Genomic DNA, 27,176 nt, shown 5'->3' on the forward strand with positions numbered 1-27,176 from the left:
TTCTTGTGCAGGCTAACAAGATGGGTGTAAATCTCAGCCAGGTATCAAAATCACCACAGGGTGAAGCTTAACTTCTCTATAGACTGCATAGGGAACTGCGCCCAGTCAGAAAGCATCTTTTGCGCCATGCCGAGGGATGCACTTTTCCCATGGCTCAGTCTCCGAGTGCCCATCGGGTCTTCAGTCAGTATCTGACACATCCAACAGGAGGCAGAAAATTTGCAACATGGAGCAGCAATAAGCATTACCCTTTTACAAACATGGCAGCCAAAGCAGTGACTGCAGCAGTGATACAACTGAGGTCACATCATTAATGAGGGCTGCCCATGGCCTCCCAGACCATTTCTCCACTGTCTTGGTGAAGTATTTATTAAAAGTATCTTCTTTCTTAGAAAAAACAAAGAAAAAGCCCCCTGAAACATGAAGAACATCGATCTAAAAGACAGCTGAGAATTATTACTATAATCTAACAAGGTAACTTCTAGAAGTCAGAACACAGAATTTTCAGTTCCACTTCTTGTGTAAGCAATAAAAAGCAATTTATGGTCTACGAAGAACACACGGGAACAACAAGAGTTTTAGGTTCTCTCATATTTTAATTATACATTCTACAATCAGTAAGGAGACACTACAGATTTACTGCCTGCTTTTACAGCTGAAATAACGTTCAGAAGACCAGCACAAGGCACATTATAGGCATTCAAGTCAACAGAAATAGCAATAAGCAGTCATTACTTGAGGGGTTGAATTTAATATAACCTCAAGTGTCATCTCTCTTCTAAATCAGGTTACCAATGGCCATATTAAGGGTGTGTTTTAAACTGATGTGCTGTCTGAGGTAGTAAAACAATGGGAATTTAGCTGCCCTATGTTGTAATACATACATCCAAAGAGCTTTGTGCTATGGTAGCTTCTGTCCTTGCTAAGTTTGTCCAACTTTACCCAGCGCTATCGTGAATCCAGCCCCACAGATAGCAACAGGGCCTTTCAGCACTTTCTACTGCCAAATAGTCAATTGCCAAGCCCAAATCAATGATTGCACAAGAAGCAGTCCTTGCCCTTCTTTCCTGGAATGGCAGAGTGCTCTGCAAATAAGCAAGAAAGCCACGTATTGCAAGTCCTTTTTTTAATCAAATAATAAAAAAAATATAGTCCTTTTATCTTTCTTATGAATCTTTGGTCTGAGGTGGAAAGCAGCTCACGTGAGCAGCATGGATCTCCTTATCTGTTCCATGAGGCACAGTCACCTATTCTTTATTTTAATACAGAGAACTCTAGACACTTTCATACACAAAATCCATCCTTAGGTGTAAGGTAGATTCCTTCACCTGCATGACAGGAAGAAACAAAAGTCTAAACCAACTAACAAATGAGATCGTATTTATTTCTTTCATCGCAAATGGGTGACACACAAACATCAGCACTTTGGAATGGCTAAAAGATTAAAGATGGGTAAATTACAACCTAGAAAGAATGAAGCTCAACTATTTCCTACTGTTCTTTCACTGTGTAGCCTTTCAGCTGCTAAATTCAATCCCTCTTAAAAAGTCAAAAGCCTTGCAATTTCACTGTTAAACAAAGTCTACATGGTATTGAGCAGTGCCATTGCAAAGGCTTTCACTTATAGCCAATTAAAAACAGAAATAAGCATTCAAAGTGTAGCCTACTTTCTTCCTACTTTCCTGTCTGCTTGCAGTTACAAAGCACATGTATATATTTCCTTTTTAGCTATTCCACAGACCACTGATCAGTGCTTTAGGAACCACAGTGGTTTGTGGACCAGACCTTACCAAAGCTGTTGCCATTTCTGTTTCCCTGCTGAATAACTTAATCTACTTCTGTCTGCAATTTTAAGTCACAGAATTAAGACTGAGATATAATCACTTTTCCCTGAAGTGTGATGTTTAATGTTTCTATATATATGAACCAAGTGACTGAAGAGCTCAAACGTGATAAGGATAAAACTCTTCAGACTTCACACAGCACAACATGCACAAATTCGCACAATCTATGGTAGTCATCCTGACTCAGTTATGGGAACCATGGTAATAAAGATGGAGAGCTCCTTCATGTGATTTAGAGCAAAAAGGGCAACCTCTGCAGTTAGCATGAATTGTAGAATCATAGAACGGCTTGGGTTGGAAGGGAACTCAAGGATCATCAAATTCCAGCCCCTCTGCCACAGACAGGATTGCCAGCTGCTAGATCAAGTAGTAGATCAGGTTGCCCAGAGTCCTACCCAGCCTGTTCTTAAACACCTCCAGGGATGGGGCCTCCTCTCTTGGGCAACCTGTTCCAGCACCTTATCTCTCTCTCAATAAAAAACACCCTCTTCATATCTAACCTAAATCTATCCTCTTTTAGTTTAAAATCATTCCCCCTTGTACTATCACTATCTAAAAAGTGTGTAAAGCTGTGTAAAAAGTTTATTTCCCTCACGTTTATGAACTCCTTTTAAATACTGGAAGGCCGTAATTAGGTCTCCCCGCAGCCTTCTCTTTTCCAGGCTGAACATGCCCAATTCCTTCAACCTATCTTCACAGGAGAGGTGCTCCAGCCCCTGGATCATCTTCATGGCCCTCCTCTGGACCCTCTCCAAAAGCTTCACATCTTTCCTGTGCTGGGGGCCCCAGATTTGGATGCAGTACTCCAGCTGGGGCCTCATGAAGGTAGAGTAGAAGGGGACAGTCACCAGCCTTTGCCTTTCTGGGCAATGATTGAGCTTCATGAATCCAAGAATGTCATTGGTAAGCCAGTTTCCTGTGGATGTATCCAGCATGTAACTATAGCACCCAGAGAACATCAAGTTTTCCAGTACATTTTAAATGACAGCAGTGAATGGATGAATCACATCAAGGAAAAATGGCAAGTTTTTCTCCTTTGCAGGCAGTGTCATGGCATTCTAGAAATTCTGCATTCAAGTTGCAAGGTAAGAGATGAGAAAACCCTGCCATCTAGATAGATCAGATATACCACGTATTCAGAACTCATGTGTGTCAGAGTGAAGATCAAGAGGACAATAGTAAAAATTGCTAGGCCTTTTTACAGCCCTTTATCCCACACCATGTATATAGTACATGGAAGAGAGAGCAAAGGGAGAACATGAGTATATGGCCCAGGAAACATACATCAATCAAAGTTACACCTCCTGAAGTCAAAAGAAGTTCTGGTATATGGTATGAGAGACAGCAGTCATACCATGCTCAGTTACTGTGGGGATGACCAGGCTTTGGTAAATTTAACTCATTATGTTTACAAATAAATTCAAGTCTGTGTTAAAGGCTAGAACAAGCATCTTTTTAGGTACTACAGACTAAGCTTAATGTAGAGCAGGATGTTTCAGTCAGTACAGGGCAGATAAGCTGGCAATGTGCAGATTGCTTGTAAACCCTTCTAACACTGGAATTCTGCTGTTTGGGAGAGAGATGTAAAAGGGAGCAACTGCCCACACTACACTGAACAGCCGGGCAGAAGCAGCAAGCATCAAATAATTCTGAAGTACAATAGAGAGCCTCAGAAAGGAGATGCCATGCCTCTCTACAGCAAATTGTGAGAGGACTGTGTCAGAGGAGCTCCAGAGGTATCTTCCAACCTAAATTACTCTACTGTCCCGTGACTGCACATCTCTGTGATTATCAGAGCCCTTCTCCAGTAACTGGTGTGCAAAGGATCGGGATTCTACATACTGTCCTCTTTGTAGTGTCAGGCAACTGATGTCTCTGGGAATATACCGTTTATTAAAAAAAATCTGCTGTATCAAATAGCATGTTTTCAGCCCACAAATCCAAGTTTCCAAATCAAAGTAGGAACAAATATGGGCTATATATTGCTTCTACATCCACCAGACATATCTTCTTCAAAAGTAGTTTCATCTTCTGTTTGGTTTTCTTTTGCTGGTTCAATCAAAAGCAGTCATCCCAACTATACAGTTAAAAAAGCTAAAAAGAGTCCAGTGTGAATCTTCCTTCTTTCAGTAATGGCATTAAATGACGATGCTTCTTGCACTATAGGAACTTCCTCTGTCCTGCAGGAGAAAATGAAAGATTCAGGAACAAGGAAAGACAGATGAAAACCAAGTGTTTTCATACATATACACATCATAGCTGGGTCTAACACTATGTTTCCTTCCAAAACTCAGAGGAGAAAATTGTAATATGCAAAATATGGCCCTCTGAGAAGACAGCCAGCTGGTAGAATACTGCATACAGGTGATAAGGGACGCTTCCTTTTATTTGTTTTGTTGTTTTTTAAAAACTCCATTTTTTAAGGAGGAAAATACTGTCCAGCTTCAGTGATAGCAATTGGATCTGAACCTTTTCATATACAGGACACTGCTTGAAACCTAGTCACAGTATAAATTCATAAGATGAGCTGTGAACAGCAACTCTTTACTCCCTAAATAATGTGTATCCAGTTCTCAGGAGCTGCAGCTAGCAAGCCACACTCTTTTCTGTGTTCTGAAAGATCATGCATTTCCCACTGTTTCCTAGGGTACTCAATACTCTTTGTCCTCCTTTTGAAAGAAAGGCATCAGGCTGCAAAAACTAACTGACATTCACTGTCAGCCCCAGAACCCATCTCTGCCCTGTGACTGGAAGAAAAGAGGCAGCTGACTCACCGAGCGTGGCCCTGCACCCTCTCTTTGCTTGCTGTCACGATCTGGGATGATTTCTAGTGAGCGATAACTGGGAGGTTTATCTTCTGGCCATTCCCGAGACCGGTTGTGCCTCCTGCGGTTTGTTGCTGGGAGACGGATTTGTTCTTCTGAGGAGCTCCATGATCCCCGTTGAGAAGGGGGAGAGTAGCTGTGCCGCCGGTGCCTTGAGTTATTGCTGCTCCTGGTGTGCTGCTGGTACTCTCGCCTCACTGCAGGCTGCTGTCTCCGGCCACGATGGTGGTTGGAGTGCTCCTTGGCCTCCTCTGAGTAGAAACTGCAGCTGCTGCTGCTGCTTTTTCCTCTCTCAGTCTGGCGGGTGGGCGACACATCCCGCCTGGGGTGTTGGGGCCTGCTATCATAGCCGCCTGGCCTCTGCCTTGGAGGATAGTCCTCTCGCTGCCTGTCCCGGGGCTCCCGACTGTAGCTGGAACGAGAATCTTCACTGGAAGGCAAGGGCCACCTCCGATCCTCCCTCCTGTTCTCTGCTAAGGAGTCCCAAGTTCTGGGGCTGTGGGTAGTTCTCTGTAGACGTGAGGAGCTGCTGCTCCCATGGGAGGAAGAGACGTGACCAGTGAGAGGAGGAAGGCCATTTGCACCATGCTGCATGATGTCACTGCCCAGGGAGGACAGTAAGCTGGGCTGCACTGCCTGCCGCTGGTTGGAGGGTGGCCGGGGCTGTGACGGGTTAAGGTTTTGGATTTCAGATTCCAGATAGTCCAAAACACCCTTGTTAGGGGAAAGTCGAGCTTGTGGCTGCACCAATGGAAGACTGTTCTGCAGAGACACATCTGAAGATTAAATCACAGGAGGATTCAGTAAGTTAAGGAAAAACAAAAAAGAGTGAGCCTCTCTATGCTAACGGCCTTGCCTAAATCTCCTCTGAGTCTCACTTCTCTTCCTCACAAGTTTCAAGCACCACAGCCACAGAAGATAAGATTCAAAGTACAAAAACTAGTACATTGCAGCCATGATCTACGTTCTGAGCAGCACATAGGTAAGAAATTAAGTCATCCAGCACACCAGGGAATGAGTATTCGGAGAGAGGAACGTAAGTTTTCCTAAAGCATCAATAATTCCCTTGTTTTTTCACTCTAATATCTTACTGAACTGGAAGTAATATGAATCAATACTGCAAAAGAAGATTTTTTAAATTTTTTTTTAAATTTAAATGCACATAAACACACATAGATATAAGTAGAAAATGGTAAAGTTTCCTCTGTGAAGCTGGTGCAGTTCTGGAACAATTAACAAGAGAGTTCACAGAATCTTCATCCTTGCAGGTTTCCACATTTCAGCTGGACAAAGCTACACTAACTGAGGTTAGTGATAGTCCTGCTTTGAGCAAGAGGAAGGACTAGATGACCTCAGACTTCCCTTCCACTCAGTATCTCTAAAATTTCAAATATGTGACATGAATAAGGCTAAGCAACAGCCTAAGGAACTTATATATCCACTGTATTCTGACAGCACATCCATGTACTTCCTTGAGAAATGCATTCCATCTCAACTGATGACAGCTCAGTCACATACCTTCAAAAAGTGAACTGATACCCTGACTAAGAAAAATACCAACTGCAGAATTAACTGAAGAGTTAAAATACATACTCAAACACCTTGAATCTAGCATTTCAGATGCTTACAAACTCTTCAAACAGTGGTTAAGACTGTAAAAACCTGTGACTGCTGTACAATGACGAAAAGCTAATTTCAGATGAAAAAATGCTGCATTTATTTGAGAAGTCATGTTGAATTCTGCTACTGTTCTTGGGGGGTGGTTAAATAATATTGCTGGTAATAATTTATTCTATTGCTTATGTCTCTATAACTTTAGACAGAATACCTAGCAAATTCTTCCTGATTTATTCTTTACTGCATGTAGACTAGATCTGTTGCATAGAAGGCAGTTTGCCCTCAATTGTATGAAGACCAGACATTTGATAAGAACTCAAACAAATTGCACCTCGCTACTCGTGTCAATTTTGGATATAAGGAGTTGACCGTGACCAGCACAGCAAAACAAAGACACAGTACCCTCTTCCACCCCATGAAGTGAGATAAGCTGGGTATATTTACCCTGCAGTCACTGTGGTGTAGCACAAGATACACCTTAGTTAGCATTAAACTACTTCACCCAGCAGTGAGCCTAGCAAGACACTTAAGATGGATATGCTGTATTTATCCACCCAGGCAAGTCTAAAGTATGTTGCAGACATAGCAGAGCTGTCATGCTAGGATGTGCAGTCATGCTAGGAACATCTTTCTCACTCTGTAGTAAAGAGGATAAAGCCTCACTGTTGAAGCTCCCTAAGAAGCTACTTGCTTCTCTTTCCTATTTCCCCCTGAAATGATGACTGTAGTCTCACCTTGTTGCAGTAGAGGGTTCAGCTGGTAAGAGGAAAGTTGTGAATTCCTATCAGCACCTCCATAGAACATATTAGGTAACATCCAAGGTGCAAATGCCTGAGCCCGCTTCATGAACCGATGCCGTTCCAGTACTGTAAAAGAAGAAAGCTTTGAGCAGCTATGCCTAGAGTACAGCTTGCAGAACACGTATCTTTTTGTTTGATAGACCCTAGCCTTTGTATGTGATCACAGAATGAGAAGCTTTCTCCAACTTACAACAAAGCTTAAAAATAGTGCATGGGAAATTTTAACAATGAAGTTGTACAGCTTTCAAAATGTAGCTGAAACAGAAGAAAAGGGTTACTGCCTCGTACATTTTCAGGAACCAGAAACAAACAGCACTAGGATTAAGTATACAGCACATAACCTAACGCAGGACTTCTGTCTGCCATGTCTTGATGAGTACAGCTGTGGCAAAGTGGGAAATAATGTTTCATACAACAAGACATACCACATTGTTTCCGTTCTTAAAACTCTTTGAGTTCGCCATTAGTCCTTTCCCTACAGTTACACCAGTCCTTTTTTGCCCCCTTCATGTAGGCTTTATCTAGATCTTATCTTCCACACCACATACAAAAGCCGTTTCTTCAGTGTTCTACAAACAAGGCACTCAGAGACACATTGTCTACCTTCTTCCTGTCTAGTCTTTCAACTGCTCTTGTTGTATCTCTCCAGTTTATCTCTGCATGACTGCAAAAATTAAATCCCTTTGGACAACGTGGTCAGACTGGTGCTGTTCTCAATAGCAATGTCCTGTGTTCCAGAAGAGGAAAATCAATGGAAATTTCCACTTTGTCACCATTTTTCCATCATTAACTCCAGTTTGCTACCAGTGAAGTCAGGCTTCAATTCAACCTTATTTTTTTTCAGCACTTGCATCTCCCCCCTACAAAGACCATATCACCATCTCTGTCTTCAAAACCATCATTCATTGCTGGCTCTTTTTTGAGGGGGAAAGCTAAAACATCTTTAAAAAAGCCTTATACTTTCTACCAGAGACAATCAAAACTTAAGTTTACAAGTAAATTCTGCAAGCACCAGACATTATGAAGCCTGACTCTGCATGGTTTGTCTTTCACCCTTTGGAGAAGCACTTCTGCATCTGGGGCTTCTGCAAAAATTCTCTTACCTGGCTTCTCTGGAATCTCAAAAGAAGCAGTCTTTTACTGCAGTCTCTTGCACAAGGCACTAACAGAACATTCTTGCCCATACATTTGAGCAGATAGGTAAGAATGTAATTGCCTTTGAGACACTTACCCCTCTGATAAATGTCTGAAGTTGGCTGATGAAATTAAAAGTTACTGAAGGGGAAGAGACTGGGGATACACAGGCCGGCTGCACAAGCCTTCCTTCTGTAAGAAACCAGGCTACAGCAAAGCTCCAATTAATTCTGTCCCCTGAGCTAATCTGTAGCAAGCAGCATTTAGGCTGAGTACTCTCAGGGTCTCAACTTCTCCATTTCATGTAGCACTCAATTTATAAAACAGATTGCATATATGTACTCCTTTATCTGTTTCAATGAATTTCCACAGAGCACCACCTGTAGCAGAACAGGAACTGACACTTCCTCTGAGTACATCCCTCCCTTCCTCCACAGCTCATGCAGTTCCACTTTGTTCTCCACTCAACTCCCTCCCCAGCCTGGCTCCAAAGGGAGCTACAAAGCTGGTGACTTCAGGAGTTTTAATCCTAATACACTGATATTTCTTCACAGTAGTGTGGCTTGAGATAGCAACTTACAAGCATTTAATCTAAAACTTGCTTCATTATTTTCTTTCCAAGGGATTTTCCACCAGTTTAGCTTTTAAATTTGGAAAGAAGCACAAAAGAAGAAAACAAAGAGAAATAAAAATAAAGAAAATGGCCCTGTCTGTTCCTCTCCCATTCCCCTGGTTTTCACCTTCAGAATGTCCTTGCACCTGTGGGATGCACATTTCTGAGTTTTGAATGCAGTCCTACATGAGCAGCGAAAGGCTCAGCAGCAAAAGGCACGCTTACAGCACTACAGGATCATTTCTCTTTAATGTATGAAGGCAGCCCCTAGCACCAGCCATCCTAAGTCTATGACTCTCTGATCTATCCTTGTAGCTGAACAAACACAGAATCATCCCTGGACTTTCTTTACTACCCTCATCTTTTTTTCCATCCCCAGATACTTTGCCTTTCATATTCATCCCAGTATACACTCTAGAATTCAGTACTCTGGTTTCCCGCTTGCAAAATGGAGGTAGAATTATAGATCTCTAAAGTGTTTGTGAACATTTTTATCTGAGGAAAGTCAGATTCAAGATAGTTCCAAAACTCATACTTGCTATAAAACTCTGGCAGATTGTTTCACTGTTCCCTTTTTCAACCATTCCCTGCTGAGAAAAGTCTGTTCTTTACCTTTGACAGCTGCTGGGCCATTTATCCAACTCTAAAAAAAAATTACTTTTCAACCTAATCAGACTAGGGTGCAAGGATTTCCTGTTTTGCACCAATTCATTAATGGAAGAAGTCTGCAGGAGAAAAGGTACTAATAGGAACAGAAGGAGGTCATACAAGTATTTACCACAATATCTGTACTAGCAGGTTTTTTGCAGTTTTCCATGGGAAATGTAATTGGCTTGCCCCTGGGGCACGCTTAAGATTTCTCTAACACCAATTCTGAATTACCCAAACAATTCACTTCTATTACAAGGTTCAAAATCTTGTTAGCTGATGACCTGACTTAAAACACTGAGTTACCTCACCTCGGCATATCCCAAGCCCTTTTGGCAGATCTAGGCTACCCTCTAGTGGTCATTAAGTGGGAAAAAATCATCCACATTCAATTCATCCTGTAATTCTACAATTTAATTGATGACTTTTGCCTTCTCTTCAATTACATGGAACTGTTATTTCTTAGAACTGCTTTTTACAGAATTATTATCAAGGTTGGAAAAGACCTAGAAGATCATCTAGTCCAACCATTACCAATACTTCCAGGCTAAATCATATTCCTCAGCACCACATCCAAGCGTTTCTTGAACACTCCCATGGTGCATTCCAATGCCTGACTACTCTTTCCGAAAAGTAATACTTCCTAATGTCCAGCCTGAATCTCCCCTGGTGCAGCTTAAAACCATTCCCTCTAGTTCTATCACTGATTACACGAGATAAGAGGCCAACCCCCAGCTCACTACAACCTCCCTTCAGGAAGTTATAGAGAGCTATAAGGTCTCCCCTGAGCCTCCTCTTCTCCAGGCTAAGGAGAAGGTATTCCAAAGGTATACCAAACAATGCTTCTGCGAGAGAAAAGAAGCACAGCTCCTGTTCCCAAGTCTTCTCCTTGCAGCATCAGCAGAACAATCCAGTGATTTCAGTGATAGGTAAATGTATTTGCTGCACTTTGTTCCTATCAAATTGTAAAGTGTGTAAGGATGCTACTCTACCTTGTGTCACTCCTAAGTTACAATTACCTCTCAGAGCAACATACTTGAAGGTTAGGCCACTTTGGAGAGTAACATCACTGCAAGGACAAGGCATTACCTTACTTGCTTCTCTCAAGTGCATAGGCCAAAGAACCACAAAACAGGTTAAAAATCAGTCTTGAGCTACTCACAGAAGGCCAGTGACTGTGCCCTGGTTGATGACATACAAGAAGTTGGCAGTAAGGTGTCAGTGGGGACAAATATTTGATAGTAGGACAAATGAATGCAAAATGGAATACACATCCCCCTTCTCTACTCTCAAGTAGGGTGGTCATAAATGTTACATTGTCACTCAAAGAAATCTCACAGTCTATATGGACACTGAACTGGAGGGAGAAAGTGAGAACTCAGAAAACTGCATGAGGTTTTTGTCGTGACAGAAATAATGAATGAACACATATTTACTTGCATCTCACCTTTCTCATTACAGCAGCACCGGGTTGGGCAGCAGACACACCGGATGTGGCAGCAGCAATGCTGGGGACAGCACTGGCACCAGCATATTCCAATCAGCAGGAGGAGGAGGAGGCCACCGAGGATGATGAGGAGTACTGTGAGCCAGTCTATGGGAGAAATGGAGAGAGAAAGAGGATCCTGACATAACTGGTCACAGTGACTCAACAAGAACCTTACCCAAACTGGAGAAATCTTGGGTTGAGAGAGAAAAGAACAAGAGAAGATATCTGCTGCCCAGGCAACAGGAACTTACGTAAAACAATTAGCTTAACTTCCTTGTCTGGATCTCCTGAGGTATCTCCTGGTGCTTCCACAGTACAGTAGTATACGCCATGGTCCCACCACATGACCTCACTGATAACAAGGTCTGCCCCTGAGGAAGAAGAACTGAGAGGTGAGCAGAATATTTGAAACTGACACTCCTTTCAGACCCTGCTCTAAGAGGGCCCCTTGCTTGCAGGCAATATCGAGTACTGCATACCCCCTCTTCCCAAGGGTAGCCATCACATTCAGACAATCCTCTTTGAGACCACTAACAAATCCTGTGAACTGCCAGTCCTATTTCTCTTTGTGTTGCTGGAAAGCAAAATTACTTAGAAATGGGACTAGTTCTGTGTGCAGTGATACACCTGACTATTGCTGGGTCATGTACGTTAAAAAGCATGCTGCCAGCTGTCAGCACTGGTTTTGGAACACAGACTCTTGTAATCGTTAGGTCAGACATCCCAGTTACTCTCTCGCAGTAGCATCAGCTTCTGCTCCAAGGATAGCACAGAGCATATAATGCACCTATAAAGCTATGTGACACTTCTTAAAGGAAATAACTGTTTTCTGTCCTGTGAACTTCTCAGCTAACCTTTACACTTCAGCAAAATGCTTGGGTATCCTCAACTCAGCCTTAATTTGTAGTGCCTGCGACATTATAAGGCCAGGTAGGGGGCAGGGGAGCTGGCCCTTCACAACTTTCTCAGAATCAGAGACACTTGAGTTGGAAAGGACACCCAGAAGTCATCTAGTCCAATTCCCCTGCAATGAACAGGGCCACCTACAGCTACACCAGGTTGCTCAGAGCGCCATCGAGCCTGACCTTGAATGCCCTCAGGGATGGGGCATCCATCACCTCTGGACAGCCTGTGCCAGGGCTTCACTATCTTTGACATAAATTTTTTTTTCCTTATACTCAATCTAAATCTCCCCTCTTTTCATTTGAAATCATTTCCTCCTGTCCTGTCACAACAGTCCCTGCTAAGGAGCCTACTTCTTTCTTTCTTATAGCCACCCTCCAAATACAAAAAGGCCACTCTCAAGCCTTCCTAGAGCCTTCTCTTCTCCTAGCTGAACAGCTCCAGCTCTCTCAGCTTGTCTTCACAGAGCAGGTGCTCCATCCCTTGGATCATTTTTGTGGCCCTCCTCCAACAGGTCTATGTTTCTCCTGTACTGAGGACTCTACATCTGGATGCAGTACTCCATGTGAGGTCTCACCAGAGCAGTGCAGAGGGACAGGATCACCTCCCTCAACCTAAAAAAATAAGCAGACCAAACTGCTTTTGATGCAGCCCAGGATATGGTTGGCTTTCTGGGCTGCGAGGGTACACTGCTCGCTCATGTCCAGCCTGCCATCCACCACTACCTCCAAGTCCTTTCCAGCATGGCTGTGCTCAATTCTTTTATCTCCTAGCTTGCATGGATAGTAGGGGGTGCTGTGACTTAGGTGCAAGACCTTGTACTTGGATTTGCTGAACATCACTATGTTCTCCTAGGCCCACTGTTAGAGCTTGTCTAGCTTTCCACTGCCACATCAAAGAATACATAAGCCACAGGTAACATTACCCATATTTATGCTTTTCTTTGCTTTGTAAGCCCAGATCCTGGATAGTTCATTGCGTCCCTGTTGAGGTCACATCACTTACGGTTCTGGATGGTGATCTTCCGTTGCCGGTAGTCAACACCCAGCACAGGCTCATTCTGCCCATATTTCTGGATGACAATGCGCACTTTTCGTTGGACATCATTGCAGTCATCAGACGGGTCCTGGCCGAGAGCTAAGCTGGCTTGGTACGCTATAAGCACACATCATCAAATAAGATGCAAAACATTATTTCAATGGTCAAATTCTATCCCCTTGTAAGAAGCAGAGAACTCCTGAACGCACATGTACTCTGGCTTTTGTTCAGTAAGACAAAGCATGGCTTCAGAAGAGAAAGGATAAGTTGCTTTGTAGCGTTTAAAAGCAAAAAGAGGGAGAGCCACAGGAATGACAGAGATTTTGAGAGCTGTAGAGGAGCTCCTGTGCTCACAACTGAAAAAACAATAACACAAAGAACCTAAAAAAGGTAAGTGAGAGGGCAGGATGCAGTACAAAGACAAACTGCAAGGAAAAAAGTTACAGAACTCCTAGAATCCCTGTAACAAAAGCAAAACTGCATTTATTTAATGACAAAAAATATCTCTAGACACATATAAACCACTGTGGGATTACCTCCCTTTCCCTCTTCTATCCCATTATACATTGTGGGGCTCCTAAAGACAGGAAAAACCATCATCCAAGACATGCACAGGTCTACATTGTATAGGGACCCAATAACACTAATGGAAGAGTAGGAGCAACTTCTGTCTAATACTCTCACGAGAGAGTCACAGTATAACCTAAGATGGAGTTGCCAGGCATTTGGGAACTGAGATTTGTGGAGTCTACTGATACAGACACTCAGCACTGTCTGTAAAGGACTTGCAAAGAAGAAAAAGACAGGACAAACCTTGTCAAAGACATGGCTGTGCTTACAATGGATCATGAAGAGCAGATCCACCTAAGCAAACACTGTGACCTTTGTGCTTTTCGTCCTTCTTGGGGTCTATGAGCCTGAGCCACATTACTCTGGGAACAGCAGAGCATCAGACCCACCTGCTTGCAGACTTGGCTGTAGACCTATCCAACCCATCCAGAGATAGGACTTCGGCACCAATACACTAAATAAGTTTAGGGTCTTCATTCTTAAGTATGCAATTAAACTAAGGCTGGTCAGTTTAAACACACCATCTTAAACACTCCCGGAACAAGGCAACAAGCACCAGATTATCTGCATATGAAGTGTTGCCACTAGTATTAAATTCTATTGCTTAGAAGCCTTCCTGCACTCCAAAGAGCACATTTCTGCCTAAAATCAGTAACACTCAGTCACCAGTCACCAACTTCAAAACTAGTGCCTACCATGTGATCATTAAGTCCACACGTTGCAAGACCCTTGTTTTCAAATATGGGGCTGCCAAGTCTGACACATAAAACATGGTTGAATCTGTCTGCCTTCTGAGCTGATGACAAGCGGGACAGACAAACTGTTTTGGGTGAGATTTCTATGATATAGTACCATAATGTTTTGACACTGCAAAGGAAATCACAGATACAATCTTGTTTTCTTGGGTCCTTGGGAAATACCACTGCCTGACCTACTCCATGGTCAGGAAAAACCTGTATTCCCCAGTAATTCTGCATTCCTGTTCCTTTCAATTTGAAAAGCCATTCCTTGGAAGACAAGCATGATACTCACAGACTGAGTAGTAATCAAAGATGGGGTCCTTGCAGAAGGATTTGAAGCGCCAGGTCACCACTACATCCTGCAGCTGGGCTGAAGTGCTGTAGTCACACTTGAGGGTAATACTGGCAAATAAGGTGGTGTAACGCTCAGTATCCTGAACTGTCACCAGCAAGGAGAGGCAACCTGCGAAAGAGAACACAGGTGGCAGTCAAGCAGCAATGGCAGACAACACAACTCTCACTCTGAACCAGACCAATAACTGAAGTACACCTCCCTTAGCCTCACAAGGGATTTGTATTTAGACACTCTTCTTAATAAAGCTATTAGCTGTGTATGTTTAGAACTCATTCATAACAACTTCCACAGCACTGTCTATCCAAACAGCTGCATATATCTGGAGAGGTTTTAAAAAGTTTCTCATAAGCTACGCTTTATTTTAGCCACACTCAGAGACATCTCTATCTTGTTTAAACTTTGATAATAAATTAATCCGTGCTGGTCTTTAACAACAGAAAAGTTATCACCAGTTGCCTTTGATAAGGCAATACAAATAATGTAGAGTGAGCGTAGGATGCCCTGTCTGGAACATATCCCAGAAATCAGGAAAGGCTTGTGGTGCTGTTCTAGGTGCTTTCAGACTGGGAAAGGGAAGGAAAAGGGAATGTCTGAAGTTACAAACCAAAAGGATCATGAACTATCACTTGTATTCCACATCTTCCCCTCTATTCTCATATTTTCAGGATGAGAACCAGGAATAAGGGGATATGTAACATCTGGATCACAATTGCAAGCATCATTTTTTCAGTGCCCTCCTAGGCTGCATGGAGTATGCTTCTGACAAACATAAGCTCACCCAGTTTCCACCAGGTGAAAACCATATAGCTGCAAAGGTGCAGCATTGTCTCAACACGTATTTTTGCAGTTGGATACTGTCTATGCAGTACTTGCTTGGTTTCTGGTTTGAAAAAAGACTTGTGGCTAGCCAACTCAAAGCAGAGCAGAGCAAGCTCTTTTCCTAATCATGGTAAACTCATTGGCAACCAAACAGATCTTTCCCATAAGAATTCTGACCTTCATGGACACAGGTTTTCTGTTTTCCACAGCATTATCTCTCAAACACGAATAAAATACTCAAAATAACTGCGTGCTTTCCACTTACAGAAACCAAAGTTCTTTTTGAAAGACATCTTTTCTCATTAGCTCTGTTCTACACAAGAATTAGAGTTGAACAACAAGTTCCTTACTTTTTAATGAGGTTAAAAACCCACTTTTCCCATCGGAAGACAGTCAGACGTCTCCGCACATCTGGTGTTCCATACCAGCCTCCCCAATCAATACCACACAAGACAACTAAAATGCTGTGAAATTAAGATAGGTTCCTAGGGTTGAATGACACCCCTCCCCTACATGCTGCTCTCCTCCTGCTTGGAAAGAACAAATCTGGGACTACCAACCTAGCAAGCTACTGTTAACTCATATCTATGACCTCCTTTCAAAAAGATACTGACCTTTAGAAACCATGAAGCCAATTTTTAGCTAGTACATCAAGCAGGAATGCTGCTGTCAAGCTAGGCAATCAACTGGCATACCTCTGTATTTTCTACCTCGTTTACTGGTTCCCTCTCTGCAAAACATAACTTTGGTGCTCAAAGCTACACCATCAGCAAACAGAACATTGATTCAAGAAGCAAAACGATCAGTTTGATCCCTACAGGAGATCGGAAGCCATCAAGCGACCTGCAAAGCTTCAAAGGAAGGCCGCCTCTGAACACGGAGGGCAGCTCTGGTTTCCATGTAGGAGCATACTCAGCAGGTGCTGTAGCAGTGTAGTCACATCAAATCCTAACGTAGCTTGTGGACAAGCCAGAGGGGACCGCCATGCGCCTTCCCGTGCTCAGGCCCAAAGCAACCTGGCAGTACACAGGCGACAAGGGAGGCGGCCAGGAAGCAGGGGGCCACTTCCTCCTCGGCCAGGCATGGGCCGCACTCTTGGGGTAACAAAACCACGCACAGATCGGCCCTCCTGGTGCTTCTTCGGCTCTTTTGCCCGGCTCCGTGCGAGGCGCTGGGCCGGGGCAGACACCCCAGGTAAAACCAGGCGGGCGGCCCGGCCCAGCGCCCCTTATCCCGGCCGCTCCCCTCGCCCTCGCCGCATGGGCGCCTCCCGGCCCCGGCTCCGTCCAGGTGCCCCGAGGCGGGGCCCGTCCCCGCTCCGCCGTGCGGTTCCACTCACCGGCCGACATGCAGGCCAGCAGTAGCCATGCCAGCAGCAGCGCCCGCTCGCAGCTCCCGCACCGAGCCATGGCGCGGCCTCCTCCTCCCGCCGGGGGCCGTGGCGGCAGGCCACCCCGCCGCTCCCACAGGCCCTCCCCTTCCCGTGGCACCTGTCCCAGCTACGGGCGCTGCCGCCCGCGGCTGTCCCCTCCCCTCACTCCCTTTCTCCTTTCCCGGGCCCCTGGCGGAGGCCTCTGCTGTGGGCAGGTACACCTTCCTCCTCCGCACTTATGCCCTGCCGCAACTTCAGAACGTGCTCCAAGATGAATGTTTATTGGTAGACATGTAAACACGCACAGGTTGTGCTGGCTGGCAGCCGCCCTTCCTGCATGCTTGCCTAAGCCTGAGTGCCAGGGCAGCCACCTCACGGCTGGAAGGTAGCAGCAGGTGCACGAGCTTTTTGGGTAACACAAGTTTTTTGGGTAACTTTCTGGCTTTCAGCAATGGATTTCTTCCCCTGGGCTGACTGTGAGAGGAAAGCCATCGTGGAAACAGTCTGATCCGTGCCCAGAAATGTTGCTGCTCTGTGTGGAAGCTGCGTGATGCAGGAGAGAACAGGCTGCCCAGGGAGGTTGTGGATGCCCCGTCCTTGGAGGTGTTCAAGACCAGGTTGGACGGGGCCCTGGGCAACCTGATCTAGTAAAGGTGTATGTTTGGTGGCCCTGCCAGGCAAGGGGGTTGGAACTACATGATCCTTGAGGTCCCTTCCAACCCGGGTCATTCTGTGGTTCTGTGAGAGATGTAGGCAGTTATGGCTGGGCTGTCATCGCGGCTGCAGCCTTTAGTGCTTGGGATGGAGATGGCACGGATGGGATGCGGAGCACCCCAAATCCAAACCCTATGTCCGAGAGCAGCGTCCAAACTGCTCCTTTAACTCCAGCAGTTCGGGGCTGCGGTGTGTGCAGACATAAATACGCCCTTTTGAGCGGGCTCTGTTGTTAGTGTTGGAAAAGACAACCCAAAGCTAATTCTCCCGTCCCTCTGATTTATGGCGGAATCGCTGCCCCCTCCACTACAGCGTTAGAAGCTCGTCCTCGGCTGTGCGCAGGCGCACAGCGCCCTCTCCGTCTCCCCGAACTACCGCTCCCGACGTGCTCAACGTTGCCTGGAGACCGGTAACGCCGCGCTGGACGTGGCTGCAGGTAAGCAGTGGGCTTTGGCTCCATCAGCCCTCACACAGCTCACTAATCCCCTGTATCCACAACCTTACGTGGCTCTGCCTCCTGTTAGTAACTCACTAGTCTCCCGGTGGCAGCTGGAGCCCTGCAGGGGATCCCTGCCATCTCCTCTGTGTGCTGCTTGGCTTAGGGAAAGTAAAACAGAATAAACGTTCTGAGGTGGATGATCCCTTATCTCTGAATGTTGGTTTTGCTGTACTGCATGTGAGAAGGCCTTTGTTTTTATTGCCTGTTGCATACGTGCACTCTGCGGTTCGTTTTTATGGCTTTCCTTTACGTCCTGTGTTAATAAGTAACTGTGGTGATACGGCCTGTTTCGTATCTTGCTTAACCGAAACCCGGTTACTCACCTTTATCTGCTTAGCAGACTTTAATAGACTTAACACTCTCACTTGAGACTTGCATGAGACAGAGCTGGGGTGCCAGGTCATACAAAGGACTATTTTAGTTTGAAATTAGAGTTAGGTTTTATTTCTTCTGTTTTATTGGGAAATATTTTGCGTGCAACACAGCAATAGTCGGGTTCTACTCAAGGCTCTCCTGTCCACTTCTTTTATCTCTCTGCTGGAGAACAAAAGACATAATGGAGCTGTGTCATAGAATCACTCAGGTTGGAAAAGATCTTAAAGATCATCAAGTCCAACCACAGCCTAACCATAGTACCCTAACTAACAACCCTCTGCTAAATCATGTCCTGAGCACCACATCCAAATGGTTTTTAAACACAACCAGGGATGGTGACTCAACCACCTCCCTGGTCAGCCTATTCTAGTGCTTAACAAGCCTTTCTTTTCAGTGGTGATGTGTCTGGATCTTGCTTTGTAGCTATAGCCTCGCTGTCTCAGTCTCTGGCTAGTAAATATGTTATATACATAACTTTAATTGCTGCAAGGATTGCCAATCTGTGCTAGACTCCTCTCTCCTAATTCCTCTATTTTACGAGACAGCAATATTCCCTACTATGAACAATTATTTCCTTGGGATTTTATGTTGATTGCCTAGAGCTAATTTTTAATACTAATTTTGTGGTAATGCAGACTGATAATGACACACAGACAGCGCTATGCCAGCTACGGCTGATTCGCAGTTGTATATTTTTCACTGTGTATATGAGCACTTACATCTTTTAATTTCAAGTTTAGTTTTGTGGAACTGCTGTTTGCATGTGTTGTGGCTACCAGCAGCCCAGTAAATTGCTGGCATACTGTGTTGTGGTCTGAAAGCTAAAAGGAGTTCTTAGTTGTTGAGTGGTGTGCTGTTTATTGTAAAGGAAAAGACAGAAAAAAAACTACCAAGAGAATGGCAACTGAAGTTGAAATAAACAAGCACAGCTTGGCAAACAGGGAGAAAACTGACACTTTCAAAGCTACACTTGAGAAAGCAACCTAGGACAGATGGTTAGTGCCTAATTCCTCATGGCAAACGCCCGTCTTAATAGCCAAAAGTTTCAATCCTTAGTTCAAGCCCGTATCACCTGCAGGCCAGAAATAACAGTGAGTAGCCCATAAATACTGTGCTAAAAGGAATCGGGATTAGAATTAATAAAGGAAAACAAAATCCTGGAATCAGCTGGGTTTTTTTTCAGCTGCAATCTGCAGAGCAGCACTGTGCTGCTTCCCCCAATCTCTTTGGAGCTGCTTGATCCCAGTTTTGAGGAGGCTGATGGTTACCTTGCACACCCGAGCGTACCTCTTGCTGGGTCCTTCCACATAGATGTAACCAAGTGGATGTAACCAAGTGGATCTTTGGTAGTATTTGCCTGGCAAAGAGCTGCAATGGAAGCAAACTGTTCTGTTTGGATTGGGATGATGGGTTGTCTTTGAATGCCATCATAGTAACATGTACAGTGAACATAACAGCAGCTTTCTGTGACTAAAACCTGGATAATGATGGAGGCAGAGATGTTCAGACCCTCATTCAGCCTAAAGCATTTTTCCAGAGAGGAGTTAATTTATAATGAAAACTATGATAGACTTAATTTTTGGAAGATAAATGACTGCTAATTAGTTACAATAATTTGAAACTCTATAGCACTTTTCTCTATGGATATCAAAACACTTTGCTAAGATGGGTAAGTATTATTATCTCATTTTTCACAAGAGATAACTGATGCAGCCAGAGGTGAAATGGCTGATACAAATAGTACATGTCATTACTAGGTTTGGAATTAGAGTTCAGGTCTCTGAAGACTCCACTGTATATTTATGCGGCTAATGCAAAACTATTTCAATAGTATCGGTTCTATCACCTTACAAAAATCTCATGGATTTCATTTAAATATATTGAGATATGATGTAATTGTTTTGATTTGTTTTCTGAATTTAAAATTTTCTGCATGTCTATTTTCGAGAACTCCTGAGGGGTAAATGATCACTTTAATTCTTCAATAAAATTATGCAGAAAATTCGGACTCTGACAAAACCTCAGAACCTTCAGATGAAGATTAAGTAGGGCAAGTTGACTGTATAATGGTATTAATGTCATCAATGCTTTCGCTGTCTTTCTGGGGGGTGGTGTTATGTTTGGACACTCTGCCTTTCCTGAAATACCTGAAAAGACCGAGATGACACAAAATATTGTTTTCAAACATAACTGAATAACTGAACCAATTAATTCACCCTACAAAGTAGGATGCATTCTTGGATTTTTTGTACTTGTAGAGTACAGGCAGATCACAAATATTATATTTGGAAATCTCAGCATTGTGGAGGGAATGAAAACAGTGTGAACAGCAGACAAAGGCAATAATACTAGGAGTTTCTCTTCACTGCCCCCAGGTAAAGAGAACATGTCGTCTCCAGATGAAAAGGAGGGAGGAGGTACACAGGCAGATGACAGCAATGCCCGTAAGTATTTTCTGCTGTTATGGTGATTCCAATAGTACACCTACTGTAGCTCCTGGCTTCTCACACTGCTCACACCTTCCTTTCTAGTATGAGCCCATCTTTGATTACTGTTCTTAATGTTGAATTTTGTTTTGATCCTGGTCAAAGATGACCTCTTCCAGAAACGTTCTGGGCTGACTGCTGTGTCAGCAGTTCTTGCCATCACACAGCTTGCAAAGTCTCTCCCCTGACAATTCTTGCTGCTTAGATCCATTTCCATAGCCATTGCTGCAATCAGTTTGCTTTAAAATACTGTTACTGGAAAGGAAACTTCTCCCTACACTTAGTGCTAAACAGCACGAAGTTCACTGTTTGACAGGCTTTGTTTGTTGGTTTTGCTACAATGGAACTGTACTATCGACCTATATTTAACCTGATGTGTATAAATAAATTAGTTGAATTAACTCATACCTAAGAGATCCCAATTGTCCTTTACAGAAGAAAGCAAAACTAGTCTTCCAAAGGAATCACCAGCTGAAGGAGAAGAGGAGCATGTGGAATCAGATACAGAGAGCATTGGAGGTGATGTTGGCATTAACTTAAAAATCTCACTGCTTTCTAGTTTTCATTTTCTGTCTGTTGTTGTTATGAACAGCATTGCACACCAGTGCCATCATTCTACAGTTACGGAATTTCACTGAAAAATTCTTGTTCTTGTTGTCTCAGCAGTTGTCTTGTTGTCTCAACAGTTCCTGTTGGCTTACTCTGCATACTTCTTTTCACTCTTTTTTCTGTGCTGGTATCTGAGCCTTAGTTGGATGAGGGGGAGAAAAAAAAAAATATATATATATATATAGGGTAAAAAGCTTGCAAAATAGGTAATGGAGACTCAGTTTGAGGTATCTAACTTGAATTCAGTTTTAACAAGTGCTTCTGATTAGTTGGAATTCAAGTTGATGATATTTTGCATTGCAGTCCAGTAAAGAACTTCACTTAGTAACACGTTAGGAGTATGCATTTTCTGACACAATGTCTTAAGGTGGTCTTCTGTATGCGAAAGAGCAAAGAGCACTTACTTTCACTAGTCATTTGGTATGATGATGTCTATTCAGTAGCTGCCCAAAAGAGACATTTCAATTACTATTTGGTTTCTAAAGCTGAGACCTAAGCTCTGAAGCTGAACTACTTTAGTATCCTAAGCTTTGAGCTTTAAAAACAATGTTTTTAAAATATTCTCATTTCCCCACCCTCTAAATTCTTCAATTTTGACAATTCACAGTAGAGTTTTTAAAAACTGGAGGGAGGGATTGTTCCAAGACAAGTTGTTACTAATACAGCATATCATTATGTTCAGCTCTTACTCTATTAAAAGAAGACAATGCATGAATCCTTCTCTTTTTCAGTTAAGAACAAGTATCAGCAAGAAACCTAAGATTTATCCTAAACATAAATATTCTTTACATTCCCACTTCTGACATGCAGGGGATGATTTGGAAGAACACGGTAAAACTGAAGTTGCCCCAAAGGAAGAAGGAAGCCTTGAGAAAGCAGAAAAGAAAATTTCAGAAACTTTCTTCTATAATTATGAAGATATATGTTCACGGCCATCTGTCACTGAAGACTCAGGGATACCCATTAACCTTCTTACTCTTAAGTATCCTTTCTGTCGAGGCTGTGCAAATTTAAGGCTAGGTATTTCTTAATTTATGTTGATAAAATTGTACTTGTCTAGTTAGGAGTATCCTATGTGGTATTAGTAGGATACCCTTGGTTGAGGCATTGATAAGGATCCGGTAATGGTCCTGGATGAATTTAATCTTAAACATTGCCTTTGCCTTATTAACACTTCTTATTAGGCATAATTTTTACTTTCCTAAGTACTCTCATAGAACTAGATCATAGTATGAAATCCCCAGCAAAAGCTTTCACTTTACACTGGTGTTCTCAAGAGGCTGAGGGTGAGTACACCACTGTGTTCCTCATATTTCTTCATAGAACTGCTAAAGGGGAAATGCAGAAGAAACTGGGTAGACTTGTAGCCTGCTGTTCAGAAGACATGAACTGGTGAATCAGGGAAGTGATAGTGATCAATTAAGAAATAGAACACATTGTTTTCTTAGCAGATTCAAGTATGATATGTGACTTTCAAAAGGGTTGCTATTTTTCTTTGCAAACACAGTCAAGTTGCTGTTGAAGACTGGATTTTCTGTTCTGTACATCTGCCTGCTGACATTTAAGAAGTGAACCTGAATATTTCTTTAGTTTGGATGCTTGTCTGTAGAAAAGTTCCTAGTAGTCAAATGCACATTTCTTACATTATATTTGAAAAAAAATCCCACAAACTGATAGAGTGTGAACTTCTAGTTGCCCCAGAGGATTCTGCAGAGGCAAGAAGCGAACCCAGTAATGGAAGTGGGAAGGTGGAGCATGAAATTTAGACAGTCTTCCTTTTGCCTTCCCCTCAGTTATAGAGAGTCAATATCATTTACCTTCCTGTGCATTGAACAAAACTTCCCTACTGTCAGACTTCTAGTCTCTGGATTCGGTATTTGGTTTAAGCATTTCTGTCCATTTAGTAAACTATTCTTGAAAGACAGCATCAAACCTTTTCCTTACTGAATTGTTCTCAGATATTCCTTTGGATATGACTGCATCAGAAGTGTAAACCTGATGGTGCTGGATGGCCAAAGCATACTATATGTAGCAGGAAACCAAGTGGTGATTATGAACCTGAAAACTAAATCTCAAAGTTATCTCCGGAGCAGCAGTGGAGGTGGAATTGGGTTTATTGTGGTATGCCTTTTCTTCTTTTAGGATTTTAGACCTTCTTATAAAGCAAAATGTTCACTTTGATGCCTAATGGGAGATTTCTACAGCTGCGCATGTAAGAAAGTGTGGTACTGATTAAAGGAGTGTAGTGCAACAGGCTAACTCAATCTATCATTATAATCAACAGAGCACAAATATCTCCATACTTGTCTCAGGCCCAGGTAACTTAAAGGACTGATAAGTGCTGGCTGAGATTCATTTCAGTATCATTTACATTCTTATTTCAATATTAGTACTCATTGTACTCATTTCAGCTCTCTCTTTTTTTTTTCTCTCTCTCTCCCACTCAAAGCTAATACTGATACAGTGTTTTGCCAGCAGTTAAAATTTAGAAAGTTGGCAGCCTAGATTAATGAAGAGGAAAAGTATCTGGTTTCACTCTAAGTAAAATCCTATGAAAAGCTTGAAATCTCAAATGCTTTATATGGTTTTCAGGCACCTTACCCTATGAATAGCTCTGCCATCTCTCTGTTGTACTCAGTGTAAGCAAGGCTTTCTATACACCAACCTCAGTCTGTGCTGCTGATATAAGCAGCCTTTCATGGAGAATTGTGGTGTATTTATCCATCTTCAGAAAAAAAATGTAATTCAGGATGGCTTTTCTACATCTTTCTGTGTAGATGAACACTGAGCCAGGTGGTGTATGTGGAAAGATCATCTAGTGAGTTGAGTGAGGTAGGAAAAGTAAAAGTATGCATGATAAAGGAGTTTATTATACAGTTTCTCGTGGTTCTGAAGTAAGTATGTGTGACAATCCTATTTTGTGTGTCTAGTAGTTTTACCAATGTGTGCATATAATGGCTTCATTCAGGTATTGAGCAATAGACTGGTCATTGTTCAGGAAAAAACATACTGAAAAATGCAACTTGGTATTTACAGCAACATCTTTTGACTAATGAGTGAGCAAGTACAATACCTCCACTAGTAGAATGGAGACAGAGGTGTCATTACACCATAAAACTGAACTTTTCCTTTTCAAGGCACACCCTACTAAGCAGTACTTTGCAGTGGGAGAAAAAGGAGAGAAGCCAAACCTCATCATTTACGATTATCCTTCACTGAGACCTTACAGAATACTACGAGGTAGTGTAAAAAGTACTATTTTCATTTTACATAAACAGGCAGTGCTTGTAGATCCCAGTAGATGGAGCAGGAGCTCACTTTAACTTTATAAGGAATTAAAAGTTTTTGGTATTCCGTGCCAGAATAGAAAACACCAATTTCCAGCTTTTTCATTGAGAGTCTGGAGAAAGCTTTTATTTAGTAGAAATAGCTAACTTCTGTGAATGTTGAGTTCCTCTTAAACATTTTGTCCTATTGTTTCTTCATTTTTCCCATGCATGTATGGATTGGTATGTTTCTCCAGGTGGAACAAATAAAGGCTACGTTTTTGGTGATTTCAACCATACTGGCACTCTGCTGGCCAGTATTGGAAGCAGCCCTGACTACATGTTGACTATCTGGGACTGGAAACAAGAAAAGATTGTGTTAAGATCAAAAGCTTTTTCACAGGATGTTTACAGGGTCACATTTTCTCCTGATAATGAAGAACAGCTAACTACAGTTGGAATAGGACACATCAGGTAGGTTTACCAATTATGTTTGATATGTATCAGCTCTAAAGACATAATGCCTAGATGATGACTAGCAGGAATGTATCATTAGCAAACACGCTTGACTGGAGAATGCTATTTTACCTTGTCATTGTGATCACAAGGCCAAAAACTCTTTCAGCTAGTCAGCAAAGTCTTTTAAACACCTTTGCTGTCAAAAAGGGATGATGCTTGGCATTCCATATGTGTACTACTGACTTCATTCTTGTAATTCCAACAAACACTGTGGAGAGTCAATAAAAAGTATGTATACATACTTGTCTCCTAGCTGTTAATGGAGCATTGATGCCTCCTCAGCTTTCTACCTGTGATTTATTGATCTCAGCTGCTGTTTGGGTAGGCAGTAGAACTGGTCGCCAAGTCATGGGCTAGAAAGTCACTGAAACCACTGATCCGAAAGCTGTGCTTCTATACACTCCCATTCTATGCTAAGTTTACAGTTCCTTTTTACAATGAAAAAACAAGTGTGAGCTTTAAACTGTTTGGGACAGAGACTAACATTGTGATATGTGTTTATCCAGAGTTCAGTGTTAGCACAGCTGAGGCTGAAGATATGGCTTAGATGCTATTGTAATAGATACTTTTAAAATGACAACACAAATAAAACTTCTTTGAATTTTATGGGGGAATCAGATCAAAATCTAAGATGGGCTCTATCATTTGGTTGTAAGATGGGTCTGAGATAAGAAGTTGCTTATTTAGACCCAAGATGGGAGTGCTTTAGAATACCTTATTTATGGAAGTCTGATTAAAATCTCTTTTGTAAACTTTCTTTTGAGCTAAGATACTATGAATAAACTCTGACGTAGCTTTATAACACAGATATACATGACTCTTAACACAAAAGAACTCAAATCCCAATTTCCAGCACTTAAATGTAATACTTCGTGCACAGTGTACCATCCCTAATTGCAGTATATGTTAATTTTTCTGTAAAACAATAATTTAAAGCAATATTTTATACTGCAAAATAAAATACAATGATTGTCTAGGAATAGCTGTGAAGATCTAGGATAAAACTGCTCACTGAGATTTTACAGTCACACTCAAGTCAGTGGGGTTATTTGTATGAAAATTAGGGAAGGACTTAGTCCCTTGGATTTACAAAGTTGAACATCATACAATAGAGATAGCGAGAGTAAAACAGACATCTGTAAGTATGTGTGTGGCTTGTATCTGGAAAGATATAGCTGTTAATTTAAGTTATTTGTTTTAAATAATAGTGTAACCTCCATTTTGCCTATGTTAAATTCTCTCGTGCTTTTCTTAGAGGTAATATATGGGAAAGTTTGTGTGCTTACCAAGCTTTATCTCGTTAAAAAACTAACAAAAATATCTAAGTGTCCTGTGAAAAATAATAATAAGTGAACAAAATGGAATTACAATGTACAAAGGAAATGTTGTATCAGAAAGGGATGTGTTTTCTTTACTCAGGTTCTGGAAAATGGCTCACACATTCACTGGTCTCAAGTTACAAGGAGCTCTGGGTAGGTTTGGAAAAACAGCAGCGACTGACATTATAGGGTACGTGGAGCTGCCCGATGGGAAGGTGAGTCACAATAAGTTCAATTGATTTTATATTCTTTCTCATGTTTTGATGAAAAGCTTATTGAGTGTCGGAGAGTTACTATTTACTTCTGAGTGACAGGAATTAGACCCTCAGTGCACTGCTCTAATAAGCTAATATTGATATTAATTTGCCAAAGAAAATTGCTTGGTTTGTAATAATTGAAAAGTACATTTAATATTATAAATCCCAGACAAAAGATCTCTATTGGCTTAGAGCTGAGACTCCTCTTATAGCATAGTAAAGATACTCATGTAAAGAAATGAAAAGTATGTTAGCCACAATCTTCAGTCATTTCAGTGCAGGTAAATGATGTCATATTCCTTCAAAGTTGAATCTTGTCTTTCTTTACAATTTCTGTTGAAAATACCTGTGCGTTGCTATCTGTT

At 42.3% G+C, this 27,176-nt stretch overlaps 2 protein-coding genes across 5 annotated transcripts in view; one reads left to right on the plus strand and one right to left on the minus strand.

The window, feature by feature from the left end:
* Positions 1-1,363: 1,363 nt before the first annotated feature.
* On the minus strand, positions 1,364-17,157 carry ILDR1 (immunoglobulin like domain containing receptor 1). Its single transcript, XM_015875613.2, has 8 exons — positions 16,735-17,157; positions 14,514-14,684; positions 12,879-13,028; positions 11,222-11,341; positions 10,929-11,075; positions 7,021-7,152; positions 4,619-5,445; positions 1,364-4,024 (listed from the first exon to the last, which is right to left on the minus strand). The coding sequence occupies exons 1-8, from the start codon at positions 16,802-16,804 to the stop codon at positions 3,983-3,985; spliced, it is 1,659 nt and encodes a 552-aa protein (XP_015731099.1). The 5' UTR covers positions 16,805-17,157; the 3' UTR covers positions 1,364-3,982.
* Positions 17,158-17,819: 662 nt separating this feature from the next.
* Positions 17,820-27,176, plus strand: part of CFAP44 (cilia and flagella associated protein 44) — a 35,343-nt gene continuing 25,986 nt past the window's right edge. For 3 of the 4 annotated variants that reach the window (XM_015875526.2, XM_032447535.1, XM_015875541.2), the window contains exons 1-8: positions 17,820-17,917; positions 20,731-20,799; positions 21,277-21,360; positions 22,261-22,432; positions 23,409-23,571; positions 24,588-24,690; positions 24,974-25,190; positions 26,655-26,769. In XM_015875526.2, the coding sequence (XP_015731012.1) occupies positions 20,742-20,799; positions 21,277-21,360; positions 22,261-22,432; positions 23,409-23,571; positions 24,588-24,690; positions 24,974-25,190; positions 26,655-26,769 (912 nt within the window). In that variant the 5' untranslated portion in view covers positions 17,820-17,917; positions 20,731-20,741. Of the gene's footprint in view, positions 17,918-20,730; positions 20,800-21,276; positions 21,361-22,260; positions 22,433-23,408; positions 23,572-24,587; positions 24,691-24,973; positions 25,191-26,654; positions 26,770-27,176 lie in introns of those variants that run through there. The other variant, XM_015875535.2, reaches the window with a different exon arrangement.

The sequence above is a fragment of the Coturnix japonica genome, chromosome 1 (genome assembly GCF_001577835.2).
Source record: "Coturnix japonica isolate 7356 chromosome 1, Coturnix japonica 2.1, whole genome shotgun sequence".
Classification (NCBI taxonomy): Eukaryota; Metazoa; Chordata; class Aves; order Galliformes; family Phasianidae; genus Coturnix; species Coturnix japonica.

Bases quoted from the DNA above. Each gene is read 5' to 3' on its own strand.
- ILDR1 (XM_015875613.2), bottom strand. From the start codon at position 16,804: ATGGCTCGGTGCGGGAGCTGCGAGCGGGCGCTGCTGCTGGCATGGCTA. The intron at 13,029-14,513 runs GTGAGTATCATG...GTGTGCTTATAG, and splicing joins CTTTGATTACTACTCAGTCT to CGTACCAAGCCAGCTTAGCT. The intron at 4,025-4,618 runs GTGAGTCAGCTG...TTTCTCCTGCAG, and splicing joins AGGGTGCAGGGCCACGCTCG to GACAGAGGAAGTTCCTATAG.